The 10,976-nt window shown below is 32.9% G+C and overlaps 1 protein-coding gene across 1 annotated transcript; it reads right to left on the bottom strand.

Moving 5' to 3' along the window:
- Window positions 1-8,149: 8,149 nt before the first annotated feature.
- LOC117784511 lies at window positions 8,150-8,733 on the bottom strand. The gene is made up of 2 exons (XM_034622262.1): window positions 8,505-8,733; window positions 8,150-8,437 (listed from the first exon to the last, which is right to left on the bottom strand). Exons 1-2 carry the CDS (start codon window positions 8,590-8,592, stop codon window positions 8,202-8,204), a joined length of 324 nt encoding a protein of 107 aa, XP_034478153.1. The 5' UTR covers window positions 8,593-8,733; the 3' UTR covers window positions 8,150-8,201.
- Between the last annotated feature and the right edge of the window lie 2,243 nt (window positions 8,734-10,976).

Consider the following 10,976-nt stretch of genomic DNA (forward strand, 5'->3'; position numbering starts at 1 on the left):
GCGAGCTGCAATAAATTCTCAAACAACATGTCGGCGCAAAATTCTTTAAACATTTTCAAACTGCATATTTGTCATGGCAAACATACATATATGTACAATGTTTGCGTACATATGTCAATGCACAGTGTTACATGTTGCAGTCGCAATATGAGCCCCGAATCACAGATGCCCTTCCTTTTGGAAGTGTGATTGGATTTACAACAAAGTAATAGAATAATTAATAATTTTTATTAAGGCTGCAAGCCTCAAAAATATTATTAAAGGTTTGGTTCGGCGGTTCAAACTGGCTTATATATCCCTTGAACCTAATGAGATTTCAATATTTCTTAGGGTTCGGTCTATGATTCGGTTCGGGCTGCTTAAAAACCTTAACCGAACCGGTTTTGCGAGGATCAAGTTAGAACCAGTTTGCAGCCTTTCTCTATTAACTTACAAGATTAGTATATTTTTAATGTTGTCTGTTCACATTTAAAAAAAGGTGTACACTGATAAAAAAAATGTTCTAAAATCGAGATTTTGATCACAGAACTAAGATTTTTGGTCTAAAAAAATGCGTCGAGAACATAAAATTCTTAAATTAGGAGGGCAGTTTTTGATTTTAAGAACATTTCAAATAAGACCAAGCTCTTATTTAAAGAATAAATGTTCTTAAAATTAAAAAATAAAATAAATAAAAGTTATTTTATATTTTTATAATTTTTGTAAATTTTAAAATTTTGATTTAATTACATTTTATTTTGAATTAGTAATTTTTAAAAATTTTTTTTACGAGTGGGATTCGAGCCGCCGCCTACTGCTTCACAACTGAAGCGGCCTCTCTAACCAGAGCGCCACGGTGCCATCATTTGTTTAATTCGAATTAGTACCTATTTATACTTTCCTAACAATTTAAGATTTTTAAACTTATATTAAGATTTTAAAATTTTTTTGATTAATAATCTTAGTTTTAGTATTTGGTCTTAAAATAATCTTATATTAAGAACAAAATATTTACGATGAATGTTCTTGATTTTAACACTAGGTCTATTTTTTCAGTGTAGTGTCCCGGTATGCTTGTTATTTCGAGTTTTTATGCCATTATGCCTTAAGTCTAAATATACACTCGCATATATATTCAATTATAAGGCCACAAAGTCAACTCTTTCTCTTTTTCGATGAAATATTTTATATGTTTCAACACCCGGTAGAAAGTTGGCAACGAGTTGCAACAGAAAAGTTCGCAAATGAAAATAAATGCCCAAAGTTGGTTAATTAAAATGAAAACGAAAATGAAAGGCACTCGACTCGCGCTTTCTGGGAATTTGGTCAGTAACAATATTAAGAATTAAATGAAGAATGCGAGGACCTCGGTTCCAACCTGTTTCGGGATACCATGAGAAGCCAGACAAAGACACAGGCATTTGAAAAGAAATTGGCAACAATCAAGAAAGTTTTACGAGTTCCATTTATAGCACTTGTTCAAGCAAGCAGAATTCCAAATGATTAAAAGTGTATTTTCAACTTAAGATTAACCTAAAAACCATGAGAAACAACAAATTGGCAACAAAAAGGGGTAACAACCCCTTTTTCATATTATGTATCATAATATAATTGTGATATTGCATTATTAGACCAACTACAGCACTCTTACCCAATCTTGAACAGGAAGTTTTTGCAAAGTTTGTCAATTAAAACTTTAATGTTCGAGGCGTGCGATTTCAGAGTAGCTCACGAAATTATACAAATAAGCAAATTCAAAGTGGACAAAAAATTTGTATGGCAACAATTTTGAAATTTTTTGCTATTAAACGAACGAAACCCATTTTTTGTATAGATTTGGGGCGCCAAATGACGAAAAACATTTATTTTTCTATGGCAGAGTTTTTTTTTAGATTTTTTTAAAATTCTAGCTTTTTTCTTACTTTTTTTTAGAGGTGCGCCCACTTTTGTCATCATTACTTGTGAATAGCAAAACCGATTTTCAAAAGCTTTACTTTTTTAAATGCTAATGAATATATCTATATTTAATTCACACACAGTCTTATATTTAAACCAGTAGCTTTCGAGCCATCAATTTTTGAACTAAGGAAATTATAATTTTTTGCTTAGCTTTTTTTAAAGCTTTTTTACTTTAAAACTCAAGAAAAACTCGAAAAAAAATTAATTAAATTTTCGTGACTTTCTTTAGTATGAACGTTTTTTGTGTTTTTTGAGATACCTTAATCAATCCCACAGAATATCAATTTATTGTTGTCTTACTTGTCCGATCTTGCTGCGGTTAAGTAAGCTAATAGATAATGTTAATTTTTCCTTAAAAACGTATTATCTTGAAAACTGTGTGGTGGTTTTTTCTTAAATTTGAAACGAACTTGATCTGCGTGGGGTCTATAGAAATCTGTGCGCCATATTTGGTTACTCTATCTCTTTTAGTCATTGAGATTCTGTTGTTTATACAGACGAACAAACGGTTTCTAGCGGTTTATTGGGGAAAAGAGGAGCGTGGCTTAAATTTAAAACAAAAATTTCTGTGTGCCAAATTTGGTTGCTCTACCTCTGATAGTCTCCTTTTGTTCATACAGACAGACAGACGGACATTGCTATATTGACTCGGCTATTGATGCTGATCAAAAATATAAATACTTTATGGGGTCGGAGATGCCTCCTTCTCCCTGTTACATACATTCCAACGAACATAATATATACTTTTACTTATTTTTTGAGTAACAGGTATAAAAAGAAACCTAAAGGACCCCTGAACTTTTTTTAAGTACGGGGTCTAAATAGTGGGTTTGGCTCGTGTAATTTTTTGGCTGTTGTCTAGTGTAATATATTTGATTTGTGGGTTTTGAGTATCTCCTCTCTACACTGAGAAAAAAGACCAACTTCTAAAATTAAGAACATTCATCTTAAATATTTAGTTCTTAAAATAAGAACATTTTAAGAACATATTACTAATACTAAGAATATTAATCTAAAATATCAAAGTTCTTAATAGAAGAATAAAAATCTTAAATTGTTAGGAAAGGATAAATACAGGTATGTACTATTTCATATAAAACTAGGGGACTCCGCCCTTTGCTCGCTTCGCTCGCCAACCCCCGCCTCGCTTCGCTCGCGGTGCTACAGTCGAGCATACTCGACTGTCGGAGAACCCGTACTTACTATGAAAAAAAGCAAAGACTGCTAAAAATTCAAAAATATTTAGCTCTCTCGACGCCCTTGCAGATTGCTTTATTACATTTTCGACAACTTGCTCCAATTTTTTTAAGTATGTATAAGACTAGCTTTAAGGCATATTCGTCAGTTTGGTTACGATTTTCGCCCGATCGGTCCTATGACCGATCCAATATGAACCAACTTCGGTCAGGATATATAAAAACAAAATACTGTATTAGTTGGTTGAGATTTCTCATAAAACCAAATTCCGATGGGTCATATTAGAGCTATATGATATAGGAGACCGATACGAACCAACTTCGGTTAGGATATATAAGACTAACCTAAATGCATATTCTATTAGTTTGGTTATGATATCTCATAAAACGAAAAAGTTTTTCATCCTAAAACTTGATTTTCGACCGATTGTTCCTATGGGTGCTATATGATATAGTGTTCCGATCCAAAAAAGAAACAAACTTGCCTGCAATATAGAGGAATCTACATACCAAATTTGGTGTCACTAGCTTTTAAATTGTTCTTATAATTTTGATATGACATTTTTTTTCCGATATGTGGGCAATAAAGGGGGCTTGGCCTAATTTTTTAAAACAAAATTTATCTGCTTGCAATATATTGGAACCTACATACCAAGTTTGGTGTCTCTAGCTCTTAGAGTCTCTTAGATCTAGGTGTTCATACAGACAGGCGGACAGACAGACAGACTGACAGAGGGACAGAGGGACAGACGAGCATTGCTATATCGACTCGGCTATTGATGCTGATCAAGAATATATGTACTTTATAGCTTCTGCCACGCCTCCTTTCATTTAAAATGAACCAACTTTTCATATGAAACCAAAAACATAACTTGTCTACAATTTAGCTTTAAAGTTTGAATTTTTTGCAAATTTTGCACATTTGCGCCGCACAAAAAAAGGGTCAATTTTGAGAGGCTGTAAATTTTTTACCAGATTAAAAAAACCTTTTGGGTTTGTAATCTTTGAAGATTTCTTCATCGAATGGACTTATTACTTTTACAATCGCTTTCATCGATAAAATGATTTTTTTACGGCCTTCCCGCCCTAATGTCCCAAAATACGCCGGCTCGAATAAAATTTAAGAAAGTTAAAATCTCAAAAAAAATCATTATAAATTTTAAAAATCATTTTTAATTTTTTGATTTATGACTTTAATTTAAAAAAAATGTATTCCTAAAATAATAGCTTGGTCTTATTTGAAATATTCTTAAATACAAGATGTGTTTTCTTAATTTAAGAATTTTGTGTTCTCCACGAATTTTTTAGCCCAAATTTCTATGTTTTAAGACCAAAATCTTTATTTTAGAACATTTTTTTATCAGTGCATATGTTAAAAAAAATGTTCTCCAAATTAATGAATTCCTATTTTTTTAAATATGACACAAAAGCGATTTATATAGTTTCGTCATTATTTTCTGGGGGTAATGTCACGAAAAACAAAACATTTTATCACATAGTTTACGAGACTCCCTAGGATATTCAATTTATGAGAGTTAGAAACTTTTCAAAATAAAGCAAACAGATATACAATAATTTACCTTAATTTATGACATTGCAGGTATTCGTCCACCAATGAGTGACATCCAAAGTTCAGAAAATTTGGATTTGATAAAAAAAATTGATAGAAAAATGATGGCTTAAGGAATCAAAGGATCGCCCGACAACTCAACAAGTACTCCAACAACTAGAAGCTTCTCATGGATATATTGAAATCGAAATGAATCTTCCAAATTCACACTGGGCCAAATCGCGAAATATTTGGCATAAAGTCGAAAATTTCATGTAAATAAAACAAAATTTTAGTATAAAATAATCAAAGTAAATACTTTATCTATGAATAAATGATAATTATTTTCGCTATTACTTCAATTGTGCAAATTTTATCGGACTTTATAGTCAGGTGTTTAGTAAGTTGTTTGCATTGATAAAATTGTCGGAAAATTTTTGTTTACTTTGCGCGCTTGACATTTGCACACTTTTTCAGCAAACTTATTGTTAGTATTGGATATTGAAAATCAGGGAATGTAGAATGGATAAACCAAAAAATATTTTGTTTACAATTGCTATTTGTTATATATGTATAATGTCTTATTTTGTCCAAAAATGAAAAAAAAAACCAAGAAAAATGCTCGTCTTCTGTGGAGTAAAAAGCTAACACTCTGCGCGTTTCTGCGATCTGTAATTGTATGTTTAAATAAAGTAGAAAGTGTCTATTTATTAATGTTTATAATGCTTTTTGCGGCCTTGTCGGTACTTTCAAATTGCAGGTAAGCTTGAGTTCTCTCATGCCACGCTGTTGAACATTTAATCGACAATATCCATATATATATGTAGTTTTGACCACCTACAAATTAGTCATAATTCACTTAATATTTATATGTTTGCATATTTATGACTATATTACATTAATTAATAATAAAAATAAATAAAAATATCAATTTTTATGGAAATTTCGTTTTTACATGAAAATTACGTCTTATATGGGTGGTCAGGGCAGAAGTAGTCAAATGAACTCAAAATTTTGTTTGCATATTTTGCTTACTATATGCCAAGTTTCAACTCGATATCTGCACCTTTCGACTTAATGCCAAATATTTCGCGATTTGGCCCAGTGTGCAATGTATAGATACCGGAATCGAATGACATCTTAATATTGCAAGAAACGCACACGATTAGTAAAATTTATTGGCAAGACATAACAATAGAGAAAAAGGTACTATTTTAAAGTAAATTTATCAAATGATTTTATAGTTCTTGAACTGGTTTTCTTTGTAATATAGCGAAATGACAATTGCAATCAAAGTACTTGGATGTTGTGGTAGAGAACATGGCTAACTGCATCTTTTAATTACATCCCATTGAATCTATTATATTATTTCTATGGAATGGAATGCATGCATTACAGGAATATTATTTATCGTAATCTGAAATCTGCAACACTGTTATTAATGGACAATTTTGAAATATTTAAGATTTTTAGCCCGGCAAGGACGACTAAACTTGTGGTAACGGAAACTTGTGGGCCTAAAGAAGTTGGCGACCCCTTGTATCTGGCTCCATAGGCTTGTGCTTTTATTTTCATCTGTATAGACAGATATACTATAAATTAATGAATCCACTAATTATATAGGTCATAAATAAGTATAAGTACACAAAGGAGAGCGATGCTTATTGTTTTGGGATTATACTCTGGGAGGTCATGTCAAGAAAGACACCATATTCCGATGCTAAATACTCTTTACAAAATCCTATGGATATCAAACAGTTTCTTAATATTTTCACCTCAAGGTACTCGTCCTTATGTGAATGATGCTGTTGACCTGTTAACAATTCCCGATTCTATAAAAGATTTGATCACCAAGTGCTGCGACTCAAATCCAAAGAGGCGCCCTTTGCAAGCAAGAAATAACTTTGACTCTTGGCACCTTATTAGACTACACTCGGAAAGAAACCCATTCGCAAGGGTAGAAAATCGTCCTCAAATGTAGTCATAAACAGGTTGACCCAGTTGTCGGGTTCTGCGCATAGTCGACCGCCCAGCTGATCAAACACAAATTGTTAACGTAGCATACTCTCTTAAATTTGTAACTTGCTTTGAATTGCTTTGATCTTATGTTACATATAACATTCTCATTGTAATCAATCTAATCAGGTGTCCATCGCCTTCTGCTTTCCGCCAGCTTTCATTTAGTATCGATTCGCTGGCTATTGTCGTCGGTCAGATGGTCGCTGGACCAACGACTTTGATTTATCTTTCGCCTGGCACTTGCTACTTCGAGCAAGCTGCCAAACTGACAAAATATATATTTTAAGGAAATATTATCGATCATTTTTATGTAACTAATTTGGCTGTACGGTTTCGTTTCGTGCTCCTCAAATCTCTAACAGTGCAAAAGCAACATAAAAACAATTGTTGGTGTTCCTGGAAAAAAAAACAGTTGCTTGCAAATGTCTGAAAAATTCTTGGGAGATTTGACCAATTTAAATATTTAATATTTTATATTAAAATATTTTTAAATTGAATAAAAATACAAAAAAAAAAATATAAATGTTCGAAAAAATTAAATCTCTTACATTTTAGGAACACCAACATTTTGAACGTTTGTTTTCAAGAACATTTCTCAATGAAAAAGCTCATTGGCTCAACACCCGTTTTTCATAGTTCGTAAACATTTGACCATGATGACTATTTTTACGAAAGAATGGGATTAATATAGGAACATATGTTTTTAGTAACGAAATGGTTTTAGACTAGTGGTGTCCAAGTCGTACTTATTTAAGGTGACGTTTTAGATATGTTAGAGTTGCTCTCTGCAAGGTACCTATATTGACAGTTTGAAAGAAAATGTTCGTTCCAGCGCCTCTCTCTGAGAGTTAAAAGGCCACTTTTGACAATTTAACTACCTCAGCTGTCCACGAAGACGTCACCTTAAATAAGTACACCGCAAGCTCCTGCTCAGGTGGCCCAAACGAATAAGATTTAATGGGATATACGTGTAAATTGAATGAGTTACGATAAATGTAAATAAATGAATTGTATTTTATTTAACATATTTTAAATATTAAATCTGTCCTGAAGCGGGCACTCTTCCCAGAGAGCCATTGGAGCATCATTTGTTTCACATGTCAATGTGATCATGATACAATTATATTAGGTAGCGACAGCACAGAGAGCGCTCTCATTTTTGCTATCATATATTGTTCAGTATGTAAGCAGACAAGCAGGCTATGATATATTTTGTCTCGATCTCATGCACACAATTTCTTATTATCGTATTTTGCTTTCGCTCTCATACATCTGCTGCTGTCGCTACCTTACATAATTGTATCATGAATGTAATTGTGATACATATTAAGCGCCTATTATAATTCAATCCCCAATCAAAATGTTTTCCATTATAAACCCATATCTTACCGCCGGCTGAAGACAGCTTTACGAGATTGGTGTTGAGATTAAAATGATTTCCGAGATGTTTAGTTTTTTGTTGAACTTTTAAGTATGTTAAATAAATAAATACAGATTTATTAAGTCTTGGTTGGGGAGTATGGCTTAATCTTAAAGTAACCGTTGACCATATAAATTTTGGGGTCAGCTGGACCACTGCCATCCGGATTGGTTTTCCAACTAATGGTCAGACAGGGCTCGCCCGGCTTGGCATCTTTTTCAATTGTAATCTGATAATTCTTAGCATCCTCGGGGCTCGCATTGTTTTCGATTAATAGAATGGGTCGTTGCCTGAAAGCGTCATCCGGAGGCGACACTATAATGTTGAAGAGTGAACGAGGAGTGATTCATAACTGCATTTTCTCGGAATCTAATCCACTTACAGGGCTGACTCCGAACGGACACAAAAGCAAACAGCATTAACAGCAACGCCGACAACGTCCAAAACTTGTGAATTGTTTTTGATTTCATAATTTATTATTTATAAAATATAAACAAAGCACCAAATACAACAACTAATGAAAGCGTCGCTTTGTTTTATATACTAGATGCTGCACGCGTCTCTATATAAGAAAAAAAAATAATAATGCTACTTGTACTATCAAGCAACGTCTTAAAACAACGCGATCTCAGCTCGAACTGTCCGAGGTTTGAGCGATTTCAACTGAAAAAGCTCAAGCGTCAATCTAAATAGTGAAGAGATACAACTTATCTCCTTTTAAGTCTTAGGGTCTCTCTCTTTCTCTCGCATTATGCGACTCTTCCTATAAGAATTATTTTACCTGGCGGGGCTGTTTTAGAATTTTTAGCTTATCGCATCTTCAGTCTTGAATGAATTACTAATATACATAAATATGTATGGGAGAGATTGTCTACTCAAATTGTAAACAAAGCCCCGCAACTGATTGTGTCAGTATCAATTTGAGAATACACTCGCCTGTTGCTGATAGAGAGCACAAAATAGCAATAAAAAAAAAACAAAGAAATGCTTTATGGCAGCAACTGCGCTTTTGAGGTCGACAGACCTTATTAATGCATTTGTGCAAGGGAGTAGCAAATTATAAATTCAGTTCGAATTAGAATAAAATAATTTTAATATTTAATACTGAACTGCTTATATGCAAGTGTATATGTTAGTATAAGCATATATTTAATTAAGTAAAATGTAAGGTAAAGCCTTCTGATCGAAATTTGAAATAAAAACAAACAAGGGCGTTGTCAGCTTTGAGCGAAGGGTGGGGCCAAGCATTTTGTTTCTTACAATATCACTACAAGCCCTGTCACAAACCTCTAGAGATTTTTAAAAGAATTAACTTTGAAACAACTGTTTGAATATTTCCGAGTTATATAAATGTTATCTTAGGTATGTTTTATATAATTTATAAATTAATTCAAAATACATTTCATTCAATTTAAAAATACCTTAATACCTTAATCTCTCCAATATTATTTTCTACATATTTCTGTTATTTGAAAGCATTGTTTGCATATTTTCAGAAACACCACCCTTTTGGGTTCTGTGCTGCCAAAACCGCTTTTTTCCAGCCAAATTTGTTTTTTTTTTGTTGAAGGCGTCGTCGTCAATGGTATCAAACTTTTCGGCTCGTAGAATGATACCCTGTGCCCAGGCACTCTGATCCGAACCAACCAACAAACCGAACCAACATAAGTGCATATTCTATCTCAAAGAACAAAAAAGTTTTTCATACTCATGCTTGATTTTCGAAAATACATACTAAGTTTGAAGTCTCTAGCATTTATAGTCTCTGAGATCGGACCGACGGACAGACAGACGGACATGGCTAGATCGATTCGGATGTTGATCCTGATCAAGAATACTATGTATACTATATGTGGTCTGCCACGCGCCCTTCTGCGGTTACATATATTCTGCCAAACAAACGAATTGTTCTGCTTGCTTCTGCGGAATACTGCTTGTATGTTAGTTACACTGCTTGTTCAACTGTTCTGCTTCTTGAACTGCATACAGACTTTTGCTACGTATAACAGTTTGGTTTAACAGTTTGCGGCTTACACTGTATGGTCGTATGTTAACTGCTGCCGATAACACATCACATGCGCTAATTCCCGTAATGACTTTAAATTTTATTCATGCCGCAAAATTGTAACTAAACTAGACAGCAAAAGACAAATTGCGGATGATCGGTATTTTCATTGATTATTTTATTTTATGATAATCTGGATTAGTAACTGGATTTTATAAATTAACATTTCATTTATTGCATACAACTTAACATTGAAATATTTATAATTATTTAAAAAACTGCGGCAACTGAACGTTGTCCTGCTTCTTGTTCTGCATACAGACTTCAGCTGAGTATAACAGTTTGATTTAACAGAGTGCAGTTTATAATGATTTGTGGTATGTAAACTGCTTGCAGATAAAACATCGCATGTACTCTTTTTCGTACTGCTTTTTTTAAATTGTATTAATGGCGCGAAACTTTAAATGTAATTTTAAAGTTGTTAATTTTATGCAATGGATTAACATAAACTACACAATTTGCTTGTTTTCTAATCCCGGGTCCGCGACTAAATTTTAATATTATAACTATTTTTTGATAACTTTTAGGTAATTCAAGATTATTAAGGTAGAAATTTAATGTCCAAAGTATGTGTTAAATAAAACTGTATTTATTTTCACACATTTTTTAAAACATATAAATCAGAAAAGTATTTATTTTCAATTATCGACATTGTTTGTATTTTGCTTATTCAAAAAGGCGCCCTTATGCAACTAGATACGAAACGAAATACATATTTCACAAAACCTTCGGAAGAGAATTTCTATGAAATTAAGTCTTTCTATTAGTCAGACATAGAATAAGTCCTGG

The sequence above is a fragment of the Drosophila innubila genome (assembly GCF_004354385.1).
Source record: "Drosophila innubila isolate TH190305 chromosome 2R unlocalized genomic scaffold, UK_Dinn_1.0 1_C_2R, whole genome shotgun sequence".
In the NCBI taxonomy this organism is placed as follows: Eukaryota; Metazoa; Arthropoda; class Insecta; order Diptera; family Drosophilidae; genus Drosophila; species Drosophila innubila.

Bases quoted from the DNA above. Each gene is read 5' to 3' on its own strand.
- LOC117784511 (XM_034622262.1), bottom strand. From the start codon at position 8,592: ATGAAATCAAAAACAATTCACAAGTTTTGGACGTTGTCGGCGTTGCTG. The intron at 8,438-8,504 runs GTAAGTGGATTA...TCAACATTATAG, and splicing joins GTCCGTTCGGAGTCAGCCCT to TGTCGCCTCCGGATGACGCT.